Raw genomic sequence first — 22,113 nt, 5'->3', positions numbered from 1 at the left:
TAGGAGGTGATTTTCTGTCCAATTGGTAAAATTCTGTAATAAAAGAAGTAGGAGATGGGTCAAGACATTCCTTTCTGGCATGACTCTTGGCTTGGGGGAATTTCTTTGTAGAAACAGTTTTCTTCATGAGTACTTCTTGTACTCTCTTAATTTCTTTTTTCAGTGAATTTTTACTTGTCAAAAAAATAATAATTAAAAATCAAGCATTCTTGTTCTTGAACGAAATAAAGACAAATATCCTTACTCGATTTTACGATAATAGTATGGTGAACCATAATTTATGAGATTATCTAACATGAAAAACATAAAGATAATTGTGAACATATTATTATGTCCTCTCTGTATTTTATTTGATTTCAGTTGTCTTCTTTTAGAGAGTGGTCAGAGACAGGTATAATTTTTCTATATTACAGGATTTGAACTCTGCATTCTATGGATCATGTCTCTCTAACTTACTATTACATTATTAAGGGAGGAACAAAAAAATTGTGAAAAGCAAAGAAATAAGAAAACAGAAGGAAGTCAATGGCAGGGCCATGGTTTTAAATTGACAGGACTCTTGTCTGTTGTGTTATGTCTCTAGCTTTTTGCTTTTGGGTTTCTAATTCTCATTGGGGGGACAGGGGGGATTGGACAAGGCTTTAACAAGGTATTAAGCTTTTGTTGGCCGTATACATGGTATCATCTTTCTTTTGGATTAATGTTCTTAATGAGTTCGGATTTTGGCTTTTAATCAAATTAAAATTAAAAGATAATAATATAATAAAAGATTTGTCTTGTTATGATTAATTATTTCTTATTTAAAAATTTTAAAAATTGAGATAATTAAACAAACGGGAAGATAATATTACACGAATGAAAGAAGTCGATCAATAACTAACATATAGCAAAATATTTATGAAAATTCTTGCTTATATATAAGTAGACATCTTATTAATAATTGGTATTCATCTGTGACTTCAGATTAAGATAAAATGTTAGGTAATAGTATAAATTTAAGATTATTATACATGCTTATTCCTTTTTATTGTTGTAATTTTAAACATATTTTAAGCCCGTTCATTGTTAAACCATGTTACACGCGAAATTAATTGCATTGGTGATAAGCATGCAAAAATGGGACCTCAGATCAATGATAACTTTTTAATTTGGGTTACTCGTCCGTATTCTGAGCATTCCTTAGTTTGATCTGAAACATAAATAGTTCAACCAGCCTTTATTTTATTTGTTGATTGTTTATTAATTTGTTTATTCTGGGCGCAGCGTTGGGGCATTATACTATTACATAGAGTTAAGTAATTGATTAATAATTAATGATTCTTCCTTATACAAGCATCTTATTAATTAGTAAAGCTTCGATGTAACCTTTCATTATTCCTCTAGAATTTGTATAGCTATCTTCTTCCTTGTAAAGCACATACATCATTCGCGCAAGGTTGACAACTCGCATAAGAAAGGCCAATGGTAATGGAATAGGATCAAGGCATGCGTCATTAATATCCTTCCAAGCACTCTCAATTACCTTAAGTAGTTCTTCAATGGCCTCTTGCCTTGAGGTATTGTGTTGTTTCATATAGCATTCAAGGCTTGAGGCTACGTGTCCTCTTTTCTGCTCAAACTGATCACATAATTGAAGAGAAAAATGAATTCTAACAGATTCAAATAATCAACGATGAAAATAAAAATTGCTAATAGGATGGTAAATTTTTTTAGTAGTTCTCCTCTCTTAATTAGCTCTTTAAATTTTTTTAAAAATTATTAGCTCTTTTAACAAATGGTCCGTCATATAGCCTTATAGAGCAACCATTTGGATAAGTTTCATGTTAGTCGAATGTAATATTTGGATTCACTATCTTTCAAGTGAAACACTTATAAAACTTATTTAAAGTTCAAGAATAATGATTTGAAAATATTGTACATTAATATGTGTCTAGTATGTACCTCGTGTCCAACAATGTCATCCATGAGCCTACAAAGAGTTGAAGCAGCAACGATAACTATTGGGTCACTCGTTGCCCATCTGAAAGCCTCCTCTGTTGAGTCTTCCATGCCGATGAAAGAGACGGTTGTCAGCATAGCGTAACCACATGATAATGTTCCGACTTTCATGTACTCCTCCACTGTTGGTGTGTAGTTGCAATGAAACCATCTTGCCTCAGTAATGTAAGCTTGGATCAGTCTTTTCATCTACAATTAAAATACAGAAATACCATATTGAGATATGTGTTTCATATTTACTTTTGATTGATTATAATAAGTTTTTGCCATATATGCGTATTTAGGAAAAGAGAAAATTTCAGATCTAGGTCAATGACTTTAAGTTGAAGCCATAATAACAACTTTTCAATGGATCAAAGAATGTAGATACTTTGCTTTTTATTTTTAACAGGCGAAAGTATCTTGTAAGGAGATTTTTGTTACGCTTGACCGTACTTCTTTCTTGGCATACTCGATGCAATATGCTTTTCCTTTCTGTCTCATCTCTTGCTCTATTTCTTCAAAAATATCCAAAAGTGCCGTATAACATAATCTCATGTAATCTGGGAGATCATTCAGGCAACATATATCCCACCTGAAAGTATCACCATCATTATTATTATGATGAATTAGCAAGAAATAATGATGATATTTGAATATGGCCAACCTCTCTATTACTTTGGTGAAAAGCTCTAGCTCGTCAATGGTTCCATAGGCGTCATAGATGTCATCAATGATGGATGATATGGCCATTATTTTCATCATTATCCTTCTAGCAAGAGAATACTGCGGCTCAAAGTAGATCCCCAAAACCCAAAAGCAACCTTCCACAATCCTATCCCGTGCAAAAGGAAATTTTGCCGAGACATTTAAATCCTTATTCCACCACCTGATCACCATATTAATTTCTAAAGCAAGGTCATAGATCTGGATTTATTTATATTAAAAATGCTATGTATTAAAAAACAAACGTATTAGAGTGTGTATATCTAGCACTTGTCTATTAATATTTAATATTATTTCATTTAATGAAAGATTTAATTTTTGTGAAAGATCTTACTTGGTGAGACTGCTGACTTCTTTTTGATGTAGCTTCTGCAGGATATTAAAATCTAATTTTGCAAAGGTTAACAAATTTTCATCATGGGAAGGATCTTCCTGATAGAAAGATATATAATATCTTGCCTCCAACCTAGGCATTCCCTTGCGATGTGATTGTTCTAAGCTGTGGCGCACTTTTGCAGCAAGAGAAGGGCTCAATTGGGTGGTTAGAGACTTTGTTAATTGAGCGTGAGCGAAATCATGTGCTTCATCAAGTATCTCCTCTCCATGAAATCTTAGCTGGGCTGCTTCATAGAGACTCAATATTCCTTTAATATCGTCAGCTACACTTTCAATGAAGAGTCCGGTTTGGTCCTTGAATTTGTAAAATACATCTGTTTAATCAATTATCAAGGGCATGTGTTCAGTCCGTAGCGTCTGTTTAATATTATAATGATTTCGTGCAGTTGTTAACACGTATTTAACTTTAATAATTCACATATAAAATTAAGAAAAAAAAAGAGAGATATAAATGGGTCAAGTTACCTTATGAGTTGCTAATCAACCTAACCCTAACTAAGGGTAAAATATTGGTTTAGTTAAAGAGAGGTTAAGGGTAGTCAATTTCTGTTAGATGGGATGTCACTCTTAGAAAATGCAAAACCAAGAAACCTGATGACCCTACCCAAAATATGGAATTGTGATTTACTAGTTTGGGCGATATATGTTTACATTCGATTTGTGATTCTTATCGTGTCATTCTCAGCCCGGTAATGATGCGTCATATATGGTACCTATCATGATCCGCATTATTGCTGTGCTCTACCTCCATTTTCTATGTGCGTGGTTAATTTGTGCTTGTTCTGATATTCCCTGTCCTGAAAGAATCATAGGTGTCTGCACTTTTTTAGTCTTAAATGTGATATATATAAAGAAAGAAAGAAAAAATATAAAGAAATATAATAAATATGAATATACGGTATATGTATTCTTAACAAATATTTATATAACAGAGATGTTCAAAAGTTGTCAATTAAACTCATTTTATGATGAGTCTTTCTTTCAAGCAACCTAAATAATAAAATAAAAAAAGTAGTGATAAAAAGAATGAACTCGTTTTGTTAGCTATTTACTTACCCCAAATAGCGAATTATACAGATTAATGAATTAATATATACAAGTTAACCCACTAAATATGACAGGTTAAATTGATTTTGGCGCAATGTAAGGTTGAGTTTGATTAGGATGTAAAGTTTCTAACGGAGCCAAATTGAAGTTGTTAGAATGTAAATTTGACGCAATGTTTATAAAGACATACTTGATGAAATGCGATATCCATGTTGCCTAAGCAACCGAAAGAGTAGAGCCAGATGATGAAGATCATCATTCTGAGTTGTAATATTATTGTCCTTCGTTGAAGTGCTGTAAATTTGGTGCAATGCTTCATCAATTTCATGTCCAAAATGGTAAGAAATACCCAAGCGTTGGACTGAGTCGATGAAGTTTAACATATAAGAGAAATTGTTATCAATAGAAGAGACAAGCTTCTTCCTCACTTCCTCTTTTAATGTTTGAATTTGTTTCATGTCGGTATCCCCTTCCTGCCAAAAAAAAAAAAAAACAATTAATTATGAAAAAGTCGAGTAAAGCATATACGAAACATTTGATTAATTTTGGTAAAATTTTATAGCGAAGTTAGAGAGGGAATACTTAGGGTGTTTACAATTTGAGTTTGATATAACAGGTTAAATTGAACTATTATTTTTTAAATTTTTTAACATGTGACTCAAATTAATTTAACCCAATTACAAACAGATTAATTCGAGTTGAGTTATCATGTTTATGCTTAAAAAAATATCTGTTTACTGTGCTTACTCTCGTGTTTATAAATTTGAAGAAATATTTTATAATTTTTTAAATTAATGATTATATTTGTTCATATATTTTAAAAATTAAAAAATGTTTATGTCTTTTTAAGATAAATTACAAATCTCTCCCTGTTTGTTAGATATTAACTTATTAAATTAAAATATTATCAATATTTATATAATTTTTTCATTTATCCTTAAATAATAAATTATTTATTAAAGTTTACATTTAAAAATATATATTAAAATAATAAAATAATATATATATATATATATATATATATATATATATATATATATACCCAACTCATGAACATCCAGTAATATGCATGTGTTAGTGGGGTATCTCTGAGTTGTGCATTTAAGGTTGTGAATATGGCTTTTGTGTTGAAGGCTCGCGCATTAGTTGAGGGGAAAGGTTATTGGTTTATGTTGGGTTAGTGTAACCTTGAACCGGAAATAGTTATAAGAAATATTATAAAAATAATAATTTATTATGTGTTTTTCTAATTATAATTATTTTAATCTTTTAAATGTACTAAAAATTTATAGGTAAGTATATCATAAAAACGTTTATAATTGTGTTTATATAAAAATTATATCTGAAAAAAATTTCAATTTTATTCAATACAAATTGTCAAAAATGAAATAATTTTATTGTAATAGTATAAATAAAAGATATCAAAACATTAAATTTGTGACTTTTTTTATGAGTACTTATTTTATTTTTTTAAAAGCACAAAAAATTCTATTGATATTGAGTATAAGGGATATTCAACCCAAAATTACAATAAGAGCAACTATAAAGATTACAAATTACTAAAAATCATAGAATAAACATAACTATTTTTTTATGAGTACTTTTAAAGATGGAGGATATAAATAGCTCTCCCTATCAATTTAGAAGCTTTTAATATTTTTCTTTTGATTTTGTTCTTTTTTGTTTTAAGAGGAATGCATGAATATTTTTGCATTGTCGAATGCGGTTGAAGCTTGCCGACAATACTTGATGGTTAGTTTTAGTACTATGTTCTTTAAAAAACAACAAAAGAGACACCTTCAAAACCTGACGAATGAGTCAATTTTATACGGAAAGAAATGATAAAATTTTAAGAGACAATTTTATAAGAGAAGAAAAGGATTAAATTTAAGTGCTTGAATGTATATAGCATAACAATCATTTTTGATAGAATTAAGTTTCAATTATTAACTAAAATATTCGTTTAAATTGATCTCAATTATATATTTTATGTTTTGTCAAACAAGTATTTAGGGTTTGTACAGTTTACCTCCAAATTCAATTTCTTTTGTAGCTAAATGTTTTGATATAGAATAGATGGTTGAGATTAATAAATATGAAATAGATGTAAATCTCACACTTAACGAATATCAATGTGATATGAAGTCTGATAGAATTTACTTTGATAGAAATAGTTTTGAACTAAAATATATAATATTTAGTAAGAAGATGAAGATGAATGTATACAATATAGAGCTTATAATTATAGATAGATAGTTACATAAAAGTGAGATATGCACAGTACCAAAGAGATAGGAATGGTAAGGAAATAATCCCCCCAAACGGAAGGATGAAAATTAGCGCAACGGCGAGTGACATCTGAAGTGGGTTTTGCATTCTGCACCAAAACAGGAACTGATGAGGCTGCCATGTTTGACATTCTTTGCTTCCTTTTCCTGAGAGTGATGATGTAATATTAGATATTTGTGTGTGTAGCTTAGCTCTCAAATGTTTGATAACTCTACTCATCAACTCCTTTATTTATAAGAAAAACCAATCTTATAACACTGAATAATTATTGTATGCTCCATTGTTCACGTGTTCAATACTTCAATTATAGTGGATCACCTTCCACTTCATTGTACGGTTTCAACTCATGGATTGGCCACACATTTAGGAAAAATGACCAGGATAATGTTTCCTTCACTTCTTTTACATATGGGCTATTTAATTTACAGAATATTTTTTAACTTCAAAATTTTAAAAATGTTGTTATCCTTGTAAATTTAATTGGAGTCCATATATATAATAAAAATTACTTATTTTAGCGGTTGATAATATTTATTTTACTGTTTTTCATCTAAAGTAGAAGATTTTTAATATTTTATGTTGCTAGTAGATTACTTATTTTTATTTTAAGTTAGAAAAATATTTAATATATCTAACTTAAAGCTTTTCATACAGCTGACACACAAGAATTCTTATGTTTTTAAGGATGCAAATCCACTTTAATTAACACAGGAATTGTACTTTAGGTTAATGGATTTTTTAAAGTGAATATACAGAAAATAATATTTTTTAAAATTTTTTTACGTAAAATTAACTTAAACAAATTTTTTAACAAACAAATTTTATAGATTCACTTAAATGAATTATTTTAGTTTAAGCAAAATTTATGTCTTCTTTTTTTATGCTTAACACTCAATTTTCAACTTTTATACTAAACCTTCTTTAATTTTTGTGGTCAACATTTTTTTCTCTCATACCTAACTCACTTTTTTTTTTCGACCTATATTCAATTCTTTTCTTTCTCTTTTCAATGTAATGCTATCCCAATTCTATCTCTCCCTCTGTCCTCCATATTTAACTCTTCACCCTTCTCTCCCTTCACCACCACTCCTATATTACTTTTCTTATATCCATCCATCCTTAGTCCTTTATTTTTTCTATACTTAGCCTCCATCTCTTCAAATGTACAAATTTCGCTTAAGTTAAAAAATTTTATTTAAGTTAATTTTACATAAATTTTTTAGTTATCTTTTGTATTTTTATTTAATTAGAGCAGATCGGCATCCATGTTTTTGTGCATATTTATTTTATATTAATTAATATTCTCATTTCACGGTAAAAAAACCTTAGTATTATCATTTCTACTGTCTCAGTATACTTTACTTTCTATCAATATATTTATATTTTAATCAATTTTATCACAATAATTTTTAAAAAGATTTTTTTATAAATTCTCGACATCATTTTAATATTAACAATTATTGACGTGAGGACTTTAAAAAATAAAATACATTTTTTATATAAAATTTTAAAGTTGATAATAAAATGTTATAAATTGTAAATTTATTAATAATACTGTTAAGAAAAATAACACTAAAAGGTACATAAAATAAAATAAAAATGTATCTTGAGATTGATTCATAACTTTGTATTATTTTAAATAAAAGTTTGCATAGTTTTTATTTTAAAATTATTGGTGCTTTGACACAAAATTCTGATGAGACAGCTAGGACGACGAAAACTCTTTAAATTTTAACACGATTGACTACTCTCTCAAAAAGTTAACTCAAGAAAACTTACAACTCTCCACCAAATAATCCAAAACATGATGGTAAATTTAGAACATATTGAAGTGAATTCGATTATAATCCACTGTATTAAAATATATTAGTGTTTTTAAAATTAAAAGAAAACAGTTTTATTTAGATATTTGTGAAAAATAATTTGTCTTATATAATATGGTAGAGGTGGAGCCACGTCTACTAGTGACAACCATTGGTTTCACAGAGATTTTTGTCACAGCAACTGGCCCAGAGGTGCACTGTTTGCCCTAAGGAGGTATTTAGCATGCAAAATGGATCTCAAAACAACCATTGAAGACGAATCTCTCCTCGGAAAACACTTCTAAGGTCCTACGTATGTATAGAACTTTGCTTTTCATTGATTCTCTAATTTAACGTGTATTGTTTTTATATACTTCTTTTACAATTTTTATTTTCATTATTTATAACTTGATACTTAAGAAATTATGTATTTCGATAAATTTCAACAAACCATAAAAAATATTATTGACACAATTATATATATATATATATATTGTGAAAAAGTTAATTTATGAAATTCTTACATCTTCACGTGAAGAAACAGAATGCAAATGAAGAGGGGGAGGGGTCAATTCACATCAAAGTGTATTTTACAATTATTTTAAATTAGCTAGTTTTCACAGTACTTTTATTCGTTGGAATAAATGAATATGTCAGTATTATATTTCTTCTTTATTTGTATTTGAGTATTGCTGGTTGTTGCAATTGCGATCATAAAAAGAATATATTTAAAATAAAATTAAGTATTTAAAATAGAGAAGCCATTATTAAAGCTTATTAAAGAAAGTTTTATTAGAAAAAAATTTTTAAAAATATTTTTTAGAACAGATTTTAAATTCAAAAGTAATCTACTTGTAAAATAATCATTAGTGCCTATAACATTAGTTTAAATGAATTATTTCAAGTTAGTTGTACAAATTTATTATAAATTTAAAATATTTATTTAATTATACAAAAAATATTTTTTACTTTTTTTAGCTATTTTATTTAACTAATGAACAAGTGCACTGATTTTATATCTGCTTGAAATGCTTGATTCATTAGAATGTTAATTAGAATTTTTAATTTATTTGCTTGAGAGAGTCAAGAAAAAATTGGTTTTGACACTCTTATTAAATATAAGGATGGAAATTTTCTTTCGAGGGTGTCTTAGTTCATTAATATTTCTACCAATACTCATATTAAACTTATAATTATATTTTAATAGTTAAAAAAAACTTAAAATATAAATATTAAACATTTCTTATATTACTTTAATGCAATAGAAGTCATAAATTTATGATAAAAATTGTTCTATCTTTTCATAAATATACTAATATCTTAAAAATTTTTTTAAAACAAATTACTATCATACACCTCCTAAGTGAAGATAATATAGTTCAAATTTTGTAGTTAAATTGATAGTTTTTTCAGATTTAATTTGAAAGATTGGGCCTTACCTCCAAATTTAAAATTTTAAAATTATTTCTTTAAATTAATGTTAGAAGAATTCTATATTTGATAGTATAATTTTGTTTGTTTGTTTTTTTATTTTTCTTTATCAAAAAAAGAAAAAATATTTTCAACGGACTTTATTAAAAATACTTTTTAAAAATAAAGGAGAAAATATTTTTAAAAATGATTGTAACTTAATTTTTATCTTATTTTGGTTTGCAATAAAAAAATAAAGTCATAGTTTTTTTATAGAAAATGTTCTGAAAGAGATTTTTTTAACAAAGAATTTATTTTTAAATTAAATTTATATTAAATAAAATCACATGATTATAGATACATGCGTTGTTATAATAAATAATAGAAATAAAATATTAAAAGATCATATATCTGCATCGTAAATAATTGCATTGTTATTAAATTTGTGTGAATAAAATGAAAAAAAATTTGATTGAGTAATAAAAACAGAACTTAATTTCTAAAATTCACAACAGCAGACGGTGATTAGTGTAATGAAATTATTATTATAGAGGTTTATTTTCTAATTGGCCGAAACTCAATTCATGATCTGAGAAGCGATTAGTGGTGTGAATAAGAAAGAGTGGAATGACGTTAAAAATGTCCACTTAATATATTGATTATAGCATGCATTTTCTTTTGGCCTTTATTTAACAGTGACACTTGTGATCTACACAACAATAGTCTATAGTCTATAGCATGATATTTTTTCGTATTTAATTAGGTTTTGTAGGCCCCTATGTCATTACCTTCGCAATTATTGTCGATCAGCTTTAACCTATTCATACTCTTAGCCACACGTTTTCAAAAATCATTTAGCACAGGTCGTACAAGTGATTCCTATATAAAAGTTTAAAAAATTTTATATTTAATTTAAATCTTTTATTTAATTTAAATTTAATAAATTATAATTTATTATTTTATTAATTATTAAATTTAAATTAAATAAAAGATTCAGTATCTGATTACTTTTTAAACTTTCACAAAAGATTTTTCTCTCTCTGTATATATAATAGCATTTGAATAATTAATTTTTCTGTAAATATAATTAATTTTGAAACCATGTATGTCGGCATTATTATAGTCAACTCGTATTATACGTGTCTCTCTCTCCCAAATTATAAATCCTATATTATGAAGAAAACACCTTGAAATGTCCCCCTGAATATAACAAAAATATTAATTGCAATTTTTCAAATTTTAATTATGCATAGTTTTTATTTATTGTTTTTTATTTTTGGAATTAAATAAATTTGATTCTTAATTTCATTATTTTCTTATTATAAAATCCTTAAGTTCAATTTTATTGTTCAAATATTTAGGAGATTTATGAAGAATTTCTGGTATAAAATTGTTTTAAAAGTGAAAATGTTAAGAATTCAGTAAGAATTAGACAAAACTTAAAGGATCTCATACGGCATGAGATTCATGTTAGAGTTTGAAGAAAAAATGTTGAAATTTTGCGGAATAAAATATAATATTTTGGTTGGCAAATTAAGAATAATAAAATTAAAATAAGTTAATCAATTCAATTTATAAATATTTTGAGTGCAAGATAAGAATTTGAAAAATTAGATGAAAAAACAAGTGGAGAGATCAAATTTTCGTAATCTTAAAATAAGTTGTTATAAAAAGTAAGAAACAAAAATTACAAAAAATCGAAAAAAAAAGAAAATCACAAAAAATCCAAAGCATTTTTTGTTTTGATTAATTTTTTTTAGTTGGAGAATTTATAAAATTTGATATATATATATATATATATATATATACGCGCGATCGCTCAATCATAATATCTAGTTTTCTTGCTTATATAGGCATCGTATTAATTATTATTATTCATTTCCGATTGCAGAATCAGTTAATTGTTATGTAATAATAGAACTTTAAGATTATATTACGTAGTTTTTTTTAATATAATTTTCAGAATATTTTAAACCCAATGTATCGTTAAATCATGTTACACGTTAGGTTAACTCCATTGCTGATATATAGACATGCAAAAATGAGAAATCGGATAATAATAAGTTTATAATTTGGGATACTACTCTATATTTTGTACATTACTTAGTCTACTCTGAAGCAAAAGCAGCTCAACCTGCTGTTGTTTTTGTTGCTTGTTGATTTGTTTTCTTTATACAAGTAATAAAAAATAGATTTACGATTCTTCCTTATACAGGCATCTTATTTATTAGCAAAGCTTCGATGTAATCTTTCATTATTCCTCCGGAATTTGTATAGATATCTTCTTCCTTGTAAAGCACATCCATCATTCGCGCAAGGCCAATGGTAATGGAATAGGATCAAGGCATGCGTCATTAATATCCTTCCAAGCACTCTCAATTACCTTAAGTAGTTCTTCAATGGCCTCTTGCCTTGAGGTATTGTGTTGTTTCATATAGCATTCAAGGCTTGAGGCTACGTGTCCTCTTTTCTGCTCAAACTGATCACATAATTGAAGAGAAAAATGAATTCTAACAGATTCAAATAATCAACGATGAAAATAAAAATTGCTAATAGGATGGTAAATTTTTTTAGTAGTTCTCCTCTCTTAATTAGCTCTTTAAATTTTTTTAAAAATTATTAGCTCTTTTAACAAATGGTCCGTCATATAGCCTTATAGAGCAACCATTTGGATAAGTTTCATGTTAGTCGAATGTAATATTTGGATTCACTATCTTTCAAGTGAAACACTTATAAAACTTATTTAAAGTTCAAGAATAATGATTTGAAAATATTGTACATTAATATGTGTCTAGTATGTACCTCGTGTCCAACAATGTCATCCATGAGCCTACAAAGAGTTGAAGCAGCAACGATAACTATTGGGTCACTCGTTGCCCATCTGAAAGCCTCCTCTGTTGAGTCTTCCATGCCGATGAAAGAGACGGTTGTCAGCATAGCGTAACCACATGATAATGTTCCGACTTTCATGTACTCCTCCACTGTTGGTGTGTAGTTGCAATGAAACCATCTTGCCTCAGTAATGTAAGCTTGGATCAGTCTTTTCATCTACAATTAAAATACAGAAATACCATATTGAGATATGTGTTTCATATTTACTTTTGATTGATTATAATAAGTTTTTGCCATATATGCGTATTTAGGAAAAGAGAAAATTTCAGATCTAGGTCAATGACTTTAAGTTGAAGCCATAATAACAACTTTTCAATGGATCAAAGAATGTAGATACTTTGCTTTTTATTTTTAACAGGCGAAAGTATCTTGTAAGGAGATTTTTGTTACGCTTGACCGTACTTCTTTCTTGGCATACTCGATGCAATATGCTTTTCCTTTCTGTCTCATCTCTTGCTCTATTTCTTCAAAAATATCCAAAAGTGCCGTATAACATAATCTCATGTAATCTGGGAGATCATTCAGGCAACATATATCCCACCTGAAAGTATCACCATCATTATTATTATGATGAATTAGCAAGAAATAATGATGATATTTGAATATGGCCAACCTCTCTATTACTTTGGTGAAAAGCTCTAGCTCGTCAATGGTTCCATAGGCGTCATAGATGTCATCAATGATGGATGATATGGCCATTATTTTCATCATTATCCTTCTAGCAAGAGAATACTGCGGCTCAAAGTAGATCCCCAAAACCCAAAAGCAACCTTCCACAACCCTATCCCGTGCAAAAGGAAATTTTGCCGAGACATTTAAATCCTTAGTCCACCACCTGATCACCATATTAATTTCTAAAGCAAGGTCATAGATCTGGATTTATTTATATGAGAAATGCTATGTATTAAAAAACAAACGTATTAGAGTGTGTATATCTAGCACTTCTCTATTGATCTAGCACTTGTCTATTTATATTTAATATTATTTCATTTAATGAAAGATTTAATTTTTGTGAAAGATCTTACTTGGTGAGACTGTTGACTTCTTTTTGATGTAGCTTCTGCAGGATATTAATATCTAATTTTGCAAAGGTTAACAAATTTTCATCATGGGAAGGATCTTCTTGATAGAAAGATATATAATATCTTGCCTCCAACCTAGGCATTCCCTTGCGATGTAATTGTTCTAAGCTGTGGCAATCGGGCAGTCACAACGGTATGGCGAAAACGTTTTTAAAAATATTAGAGGAGTCGCCACCAAAGTTTATTTTAAGAAAAACCTTGGAAAAACTTAAATATAATATGATCTTTGAAACCAAAAATGAGTTCGGGAGTCATTTACGTGTAGGAAGGTATTAACACCTTACAATGTCGTTTAAAAATGGTTACCTAAATTAATTGTGCAAATTCATTCTAATTTTGAAAAATATTTATTTAACCCTAAACATTAATTATTTTATTTTTAGAAGAAGAAATATTATTTATTGAAATATTATTTGGGTTATTTTAAAAATTATTTTGACTTTGGTTCCAGCTCCTACGTATCCCCGGGTGCAATGGAGAACTCAAAGTCACATAGTTCTATCTAAAAATTATGAAATTAGTTTATTAAAATTAGGTTTAGTAAAAGAAAATTTATTTTAAAATTAAAATTATTTTGTAAAATTATAATATTTAGAATACAAGATAACGCGGTTATACATGTACCCTACGAGAAACAATACAGAAAGTGAAGGAAGATCACACAACTATATTACAAATCTTTAAAAATATTTTATTAGTAAATCAAGTATTTGAATTTGAATTTTTATTATGAACAATGTTAAAAGAGAATTAAAGATAGCGTAAGCTATACGTTAATCTCTTATAATTTTTGGACAATCGAAGGTAATGTAAATCACACATCGATGTTATAAAAATTGTATAATATAATAAAAATAGAGAAATGATTTGTTATTTAATTTATCAAAATTAGAAATATGATTCAAGAAATTTTAAAATATTAAATTAATTTCATTTAATGAAATGAATAAATAAATTTGAATTGATTAAAAATATTTAATAATAATAAAAAAATTAAAACTTTGTTTGATAAATTTATGTTGTATAAAACCTAATGTGACGTTGGTATACATAGGTTAGGTACACATAGGTTCTAATAATTTATAACATGTAAAGGTAGAGTTGCTATACATTAACATTATAAATTATTATGTTAATAAAATAATTTTTTTGTTTGATTAGTAAAATAATGATTATAGGGAATACATTTTGATTAGTTATTAAAATAATTTTTCTAATTAATTAAAGATAACCTATAATAAATTAATATTACTTAAAGCCTCGGTAACGTAAGTATACATAAGCTTTATCAATTTATGATACAAGATGATAGAGAAGCTACAAGTTAGTATCATAAATTGATGTTATTATTGTGTTTTCTATTTATAAGAGTATTTCGTTAAATAATAGACAAGAGATTATTAAACGTGACACTAAATTATATTAACATTATAAAATTGTGCAACGCAACAAAATAAATTAATAATACTAAAGAACATATAATCTGAAAAATAAAATAAGTAAACTAGATATGAACATATAATCTGAAAAATAATTTTGATGAAGAGATAAATTTAACAAGTGAAAATTAAATTAAAATATGATACAATAAAAATTAACATTATGTTTTAACTTCTTTTATTATTATAATCATAATGTGAAATTAAGAACAAAATGAAATAATTTACCTAATGAAAATAATAACAAAATAAAAAATAAAAATAAAATTGCCATACAGGTTCGGTGCGAAGAGTAAAGAGTGTATTTCCAATTTGTATATCCCATCTACGGGATTTGTTTTTAAAGATTTTCATGTGATATCACAAAAAAATAAAATAAAATCTATATGTAATAATGAAAGAAAAAGTGTAAAAGATGCATTTGAAATGTGCCCTTTTTCATTCGTGCATTTGGTTGCGTGCACACTATCACTATGTCAGCTTATAATCTTATAATATTAATAAAAAACATAAACATTCAAAAGTTTCTGAAGTTTTCAGTGTATGTTCGCATTGGTTTTTTTTAATTTCTATTTCAACACACACAACACAAACATACAGATTTTATATTCGAAGAAGAAGAATACCTGGGATAGGTCAAAAATGGCGAAAGGGAAGAAACGATGAGCGACTGTGATAAATCTAGCAGTGATAAACAAGACGGTTCTCTTTTTTATTTCATTTTCTCTATATTTTATTTTTAAAGTTTTTTTCTTTTTTCTCTAGATCGTTAGATCTCTTCTTCTAAAATTTTGTTCTCTTTCTCTCCTCCGAAAGCTCTCTCGAGTGGATCCCTTACTTGCGTCTTTATACTGGTTCGTTTAGGATTTTTTACAAAATGTCAAAAGTTCTGATTTTGCCTTTCTTGTGTTTAAGAACGATTTTTGATGTAGAGGTATAAGCCTGTATAGTGCAGGATTTTCATTTCCGGAATCGATCTCTTTCTTTAAAAAATTTCCATTTTTTGTAAAAGATTTTATTTTATTTTTATAAATTAAAAAAAATAAAAAATAAAAAATTGAAGGTCATCCCAGAGATATAAAAATTGGTATTTACAGTTGCCCCTCTTTACTTAGTTCATATCAATCAGAGATATTTTGAAGTCAGAGTTGATGAAAACTGAGTAAAGAATTGAATCAATTTTTGTCTAAAGCGAACAAAGTGTACAAGGAATAAAGACAAATATATTGAACACTCAATTGTTAGAGAAAGTCGTAATTTATGACAATTTGTGTTAAACAAAATTGTGCGACGACATTGACTTTTAACTAAAAACAAAGGTTGTCAGACAAATATTGGACTTAAACAACAGGATAAAAGGTGGAAAGTGTTTGTCAGGTTCTAGATTATGGAAGAGAACATGCATCTACCGAGGGCATTTAATTTTATTGGTTAATCTCATGTTTTATTAAAAAATATTAAATAATATAAATATATAAATTTGAGATAGGGATATGCACGTACCATAAGGGCAGGAACATGGTCAAGGAAATAATCGCCCCAAATGGTAGGGTGAAAATTTGCACAACGGCGAGTGATGTCTGAGGTGGGTTTTGCATTCTGCACCAAAATCGGAAGTGATGATGCGGCTGCAACATTTGACATTGTTTGTTTTAAAGAATGACGATTTGGTTGATCCAATATTGCAGCTTCGCGTTGAGATGTGTGGGCACGCTACTTATCGACTCCTCAATTTACAAGCAACAACAGAAGTTAAAATGGATGTGAATCATGAGCTTATTTACTGTGGATGTGCTTCCATCTCTCGATTTCAACCCATGGCCACACATTTGAGAAGAATTATTTGTCATACGAGACAAACGATAATGTTTCCCAGCGAGAGAGAGAGAGAGAGAGAGAGAGTTTGTGAGGCTTGATGGCGAGTTTTACATGATTTATAATTTGTTTTGGGTAATTCCATCCAATTAGAATTTGATTTGGTTTTAACTACCTCACATTTGTTCCGAAGAAACTCCAACTAGTGTCATAGGAAACCACACTTTTGATCATTTGTGTTTTATTATTACTTTTACAACAAAGTGAACATATATGGCAATATTGTGTATTAAGGCAGTTCAAAAAGGAAAGCCCTTATTCTCATACTGGCCATGGATTCAAGAGGAGGGCTTCAACGTCATCTTTTGTTGATCCTTTGGAGTTGGTGTAGCAGTCTCCATCTTTATAAAGAACATCAATCACACGAGATAAATTGAGGACTCGCATAAGGAGAGGCTTTGGCACTTCAGTAGGGTCAAGGCATTCCTCGTTGATATCCTTCCAAGCACTTGTCACTTGTCTATAAAATTCATGATTGGCTTCTTGCTTTGTGACACTATGTTGCTTCATGTAGCACTCAAGGGCCGAAGCAACATGCCCTCTCTTCTGCTCAAACTAATCCAAATAAAGACAAATATAATATCAAATACGTAGTATAGAATATAAATTAATGTTTAAGGAAATCGATTCATTTACTTGATTACCTCATTGGAAACTATATCATCCATGAGTCTGCCAATAATTGTTGAAGCCTTCACAATTTTAGGGTCATTAGTTAACCATTGGAAGGCCTTTTCTGTAGCAATACTACCCATCCCAAGGAAGGCTGTTGCTATGAGCATACGGTAAGCTGAAGTCACTAGTGCAACATCCATGTATTCTTCCATTGTTGGTATATAATTGCTATTAAACCATATTGCCTCAGCCAAGTAGGCCTCGACCAATCTTTTCATCTAGTATGGTCACCACAATAACTTACAAGATTAAATGAAGCTAAAGACACTTGGAGACAAACACTTGTACTATAACATTACAAGAAAACTGTCTAATAACAACTAAAAAAATCAATCACTAAAACAAAGAAATCAAACTCTAAACACAATGAGGACTAAGTGTGGGATTGATTTTGTTGAATTGCTAATCGCTTAGTCGCTGATTATTAGCAATCAATTAGTGATTGAAATATTTAAGGACTAATTTTTGTGACTGATTTTAGTAACTAATTCAAAATTTGATTTTAGACACTGAAATTGAGACTAATCGTAATCAAACCCAAGTGAAGAAAAGAATTGAAAAATGACAGATAGAGATAAAATCTTACTTCATTTTTGGCATAGGTCACGAAAAGTGCTCTTCCTTCTTTGCTCATTTCTTGCTCAATTTCCTTATATACATCCATGAGAGCTTGATAACAACTTCTCATGTACTCTGGTAAAAAATCCATGCAGCTAATATCCCACCTAAAATATTCATTAATTATCTCAAAGGTTATTGTTAAGCTAAGAAATATCTCTCTAATTTTTTTTCATACTAGAAAATTGAACATTTGACAATAGATAACGTATATCTTTTTACTTCCTATATGAAATATAACTAAGTTTAGTTTTATGTTTCTAATTTTATTTTGTTAATTTTGTTCTATGTAAATTTTAAAAATTTTGAAAATAAATCACTTTATCACTTACTAATAACATAGCATTGGCATACATCTAATTATAAGTATGTCTAGTTACATGATATCTTAGAATAGTTATTGATATGGATTTGATAGATGCATGTTAGGTCAATAAGTAATGATAGCGACCATTTTTAAAATTTTAAGATTCATGAAGACCAAAAGTAGTGGAAAAAATAATTTTAAAATAGAATTTAGTCATATTATAAGAGACAACTACATATTTAAGCCTTTTATAATTAATTTAAACATCAAACCTTTTGATTGCTTCCGTGAAAAGTTGTAGCTCTTCTAATGTACCATAAACATCGTATATATCATCAATTATTGATGTCACGGATATCACCTTGGTCATTAACCTTCTACCAAGGGAGTACTGGGGCTCAAAATACACTCCTAATATCCAAAAGTAAGCTTCTACCATCCTATCGCGTGCAAAAGGCAATTTTGTTGCAAAATCCAAATCTTTCCACCACCTAATTCATTATAAAAAAACAGCCAAATTTTATAACCAAGACATGGTGACATGCATGTGGAAGAACTTAATGCTTTTTAATTATTTATTGAGGGATTTGGTTAACAAACTTACTTTGTAATGTCGCTAATTTCCTTGTGATGTTGCCTTTGAAGCATATTAAAATCTAACTTGGCAAGTAATAGCAAATTTTTATCATGAGAAGGGTCGTTTTCGTAAGTAGAAATGTAATGCCTCGCCACTAGCCTTGGCAGGTTCTTGCGAAGTGGCCTCTTTAAGCTATGATTAATTCGTGTGGCAAGAGAGGGACACAATTGGGTGGTCATCATGAGCTCAAGGTGTGAAGAAGTGAATGCAAGAGCTTCTTCCAATATATCTTCTCCGTGAATCCTGAGATGGGCAGCTTCGTACAAGCTCAACATTCCCTCCACATCAGCAACAAGTCTGTCATTGAATTTTCCTTGTTCATTCTTGAACTTCTTATAAACATCTGAGATTTATCAACAACGTTAAATGGATATGTAAATTATGTTTAAGGCATGGACCTATTTCTCATTTTTAGTAGATTTTGTTCGATGATAAAAATCTAACATTAACAAATTAAATGATATACAAGCAAGAGAATTACTGTAAATTTAAGTAGTTAAGAAATTTTTTAGACAAATAGACTATTTAATCTTGAGTTTAGTCTCTCCCTACACGTTTCGACGAAGCAAATACTCAAAATTCTAGTAATTTTTTGTGTGTTCTCTTATTCATTATGTATTCCAACACAATTAAATTTAGAAAGAATTAGATAGGGTGATCGTACCGGACGAAATGTTATATCCTTGTTGCCTCAGTAATCTAAAGACAAGAGCAATAGAATGGAGATCTCCATTGAAGGTTATTATGCCATTTTCTACATAGTTTCTGTGAATATGTTGCAACACATCATCAATCTCGTGTTCAAACTGATAGTATAATCCCAAGCGTTGGATTGAATCAATCAGGTTAGCGTCCTTAGGCGTTAAGGCCCTATCATTTACTAGAACTAACATCTTTCTTACTTTTTCTTTTAATATTCTAATATGCTCCTCCTTTATTTCATCCACTTCCTGCACGTTAAATTGGCTTTTGTCATGTTAGTAACATGATTAAAGTTTCCGAAAATAGAGGGAATGAGTACATATATAATGCATTGAACCTCTTTCACAGATACTAAATAAATGCAAGAGGTGTAAAATTCTCGGGGGATACATACACAAAGTTTAATTGACTGAAAATATACACTACAAAAAATGTCATTTATTAATTTGCTAGTATAATGTTATGGGTCTATATAATAATAAGATACATCATATAAATAGATAAATTTTATTAAATAAATGTTATATTAACAAAAATAATTTCAACATCTAAAATATTTTGCCATTAAAATATGAAATGTTTTTTAATCATTATGATTTTGTCCATTAGATAATGTGCAATAGGATTATGTACATGTCGCTCATGCAAAGCTTAATAACTAATAAGAAGAAAGTATCATTACCGTAGGCTCCAAAGTATATTGAATAAAATGATCTCCCCATATGGTGGGATGAAAATTTGCTGAACATCGAGAGAAATCAAAATATGCATTTTATTTTTTACATATAAATCACACGTTTTTTAATTGTACATAAATGTTAATTAAAGGCTTGTATGCTTTAGCTCCAGAATGAATTTCTCTTATTGTGCACACGTTTCAATATTTAATGTGTTGTGATAAATTTAAAAACACATCTCAATTATGTTAATAATTTAGTATTAATCCTACAAAAATTAATGAAATTAATACATTACAAAAGTTATTTCAGAACAAATACTATTAAATAGATATAAATCTTACATCTTAATGTCCATTTGGTTCAGGAGTTTGGTATAATTTATTTTGATATTAATAATTTTAAATTACTAAATATAATTAAAGTATTGATCTAAACTAATTTAAATTATATATTTTGTACTAAAATGCTTAGTTTTATTAAACTATATGAAAATAATTTTTTTATTTTAAGTAAACAGACACTTAAATGAACATGTATCTACCGAGGGTATTGAATTTTTCTTGGTTAATCTCATGTTTTATTAAAAACATATTAAATAATATAAATATTTAAATTTGAGATAGGGATATGCACGTACCATAAGGGCAGGAACATGGTCAAGGAAATAATCCCCCCAAATGGTAGGGTGAAAATTTGCACAACGGCGAGTGTTTTCTGAGGTGGGTTTTGCATTCTGCACCAAAATCGGAAGTGATGGTGTGGCTGCAACATTTGACATTGTTTGTTTTAAAGAATGACGATTTGGTTGATCCAATATTGCAGCTTCGCGTTGAGATGTGTGGGCACGCTACTTATCGACTCCTCAATTTACAAGTAACAACAGAAGTTAAAATGGATGTGAATCATGAGCTTATTTAATGTGGATGTGCTTCCATCTCTCGATTTCAACCCATGGCCACACATTTGAGAAGAATTATTTGTCATACGAGACAAACGATAATGTTTCCCAGACAGAGAGAGAGAGAGAGAGAGTTTGTGAGGCTTGATGGCGAGTTTTCAGATTGTTTAACAATATTTTTAGGTATTCTTTATTTTCTTTCAATTTTTTCAGGTAACAATGCTTGATGTTGATTAATTTGTTTGATCATTTTATTTGTATGATCAACAATTTATAATTTTTATTACAATATTATTTCAATAAAGAAATTATTTTGTTATATTTTACAATATTTTGCGATTATTACAACACTATTATATTTAATATGTTTAATTAGTCTAAATAGAATTTTGAAAAAAAAAAGTTTCACATAGTTTAATTAGATTACTTTATGGTGATTTTGAAAAAAGAAAAAGAAACTTTCAGAATCTTAAAAGAAGAGGAATCCATAGAATGACTTTAGCTAGCAAAATTTTCAAGGTCATATTGCCCACATCCTCATTCTAGTAGTTCAGAAGATTGGAATAATGCATCAATTTAAGGTCTTAAACGATGTTAATTTCTAACATGGCAAGTTAATATAACTATACTCTTTTTTCGTTAATCATATTTTTTTCTTGGG

At 28.5% G+C, this 22,113-nt stretch overlaps 3 protein-coding genes across 3 annotated transcripts; all 3 read right to left on the bottom strand.

Moving 5' to 3' along the window:
• Positions 1-1,324: 1,324 nt before the first annotated feature.
• Positions 1,325-6,589, bottom strand: LOC113865367 (probable terpene synthase 2). The gene is made up of 7 exons (XM_027499857.1): positions 6,431-6,589; positions 4,337-4,619; positions 3,038-3,413; positions 2,645-2,866; positions 2,434-2,572; positions 1,942-2,187; positions 1,325-1,618 (listed from the first exon to the last, which is right to left on the bottom strand). The coding sequence occupies exons 1-7, from the start codon at positions 6,563-6,565 to the stop codon at positions 1,325-1,327; spliced, it is 1,695 nt and encodes a 564-aa protein (XP_027355658.1). The 5' UTR covers positions 6,566-6,589.
• Positions 6,590-11,952: 5,363 nt separating this feature from the next.
• Positions 11,953-13,385, bottom strand: LOC113865062 (probable terpene synthase 2). The gene is made up of 4 exons (XM_027499416.1): positions 13,153-13,385; positions 12,942-13,080; positions 12,450-12,695; positions 11,953-12,126 (listed from the first exon to the last, which is right to left on the bottom strand). Exons 1-4 carry the CDS (start codon positions 13,383-13,385, stop codon positions 11,953-11,955), a joined length of 792 nt encoding a protein of 263 aa, XP_027355217.1.
• LOC113864625 ((-)-germacrene D synthase-like) lies at positions 12,977-21,598 on the bottom strand. Its single transcript, XM_027498557.1, has 10 exons — positions 21,192-21,598; positions 19,837-20,122; positions 19,140-19,515; positions 18,808-19,026; positions 18,197-18,335; positions 17,580-17,828; positions 16,564-17,490; positions 13,565-13,729; positions 13,153-13,374; positions 12,977-13,080 (listed from the first exon to the last, which is right to left on the bottom strand). The coding sequence occupies exons 1-7, from the start codon at positions 21,330-21,332 to the stop codon at positions 17,197-17,199; spliced, it is 1,704 nt and encodes a 567-aa protein (XP_027354358.1). The 5' UTR covers positions 21,333-21,598; the 3' UTR covers positions 12,977-13,080; positions 13,153-13,374; positions 13,565-13,729; positions 16,564-17,196.
• Between the last annotated feature and the right edge of the window lie 515 nt (positions 21,599-22,113).

Source organism: Abrus precatorius, unplaced genomic scaffold, assembly GCF_003935025.1.
Source record: "Abrus precatorius isolate BTA unplaced genomic scaffold, Abrus_2018 Scaffold4, whole genome shotgun sequence".
Taxonomy (NCBI): domain Eukaryota; kingdom Viridiplantae; phylum Streptophyta; class Magnoliopsida; order Fabales; family Fabaceae; genus Abrus; species Abrus precatorius.
Note: the sequence above shows the minus strand (reverse complement) of the source record. Positions and strands in the feature narration are given on the sequence as shown.

Coding starts and splice junctions, on each gene's coding strand:
- LOC113865367 (XM_027499857.1), bottom strand. CDS start 6,565: ATGTCAAACATGGCAGCCTCATCAGTTCCTGTTTTGGTGCAGAATGCA. Junction 4,620..6,430: donor TTACCATTCCTATCTCTTTG/GTACTGTGCATA, acceptor TTTTTTTGGCAG/GAAGGGGATACCGACATGAA. Junction 3,414..4,336: donor TGGATATCGCATTTCATCAA/GTATGTCTTTAT, acceptor TTGATTAAACAG/ATGTATTTTACAAATTCAAG.
- LOC113865062 (XM_027499416.1), bottom strand. CDS start 13,385: ATGGTGATCAGGTGGTGGACTAAGGATTTAAATGTCTCGGCAAAATTT. Junction 13,081..13,152: donor TTCACCAAAGTAATAGAGAG/GTTGGCCATATT, acceptor TGATACTTTCAG/GTGGGATATATGTTGCCTGA. Junction 12,127..12,449: donor ATGACATTGTTGGACACGAG/GTACATACTAGA, acceptor TTATGTGATCAG/TTTGAGCAGAAAAGAGGACA.
- LOC113864625 (XM_027498557.1), bottom strand. CDS start 21,332: ATGTCAAATGTTGCAGCCACACCATCACTTCCGATTTTGGTGCAGAAT. Junction 20,123..21,191: donor ACCATGTTCCTGCCCTTATG/GTACGTGCATAT, acceptor TTTAACGTGCAG/GAAGTGGATGAAATAAAGGA. Junction 17,491..17,579: donor ATGATATAGTTTCCAATGAG/GTAATCAAGTAA, acceptor TATTTGGATTAG/TTTGAGCAGAAGAGAGGGCA.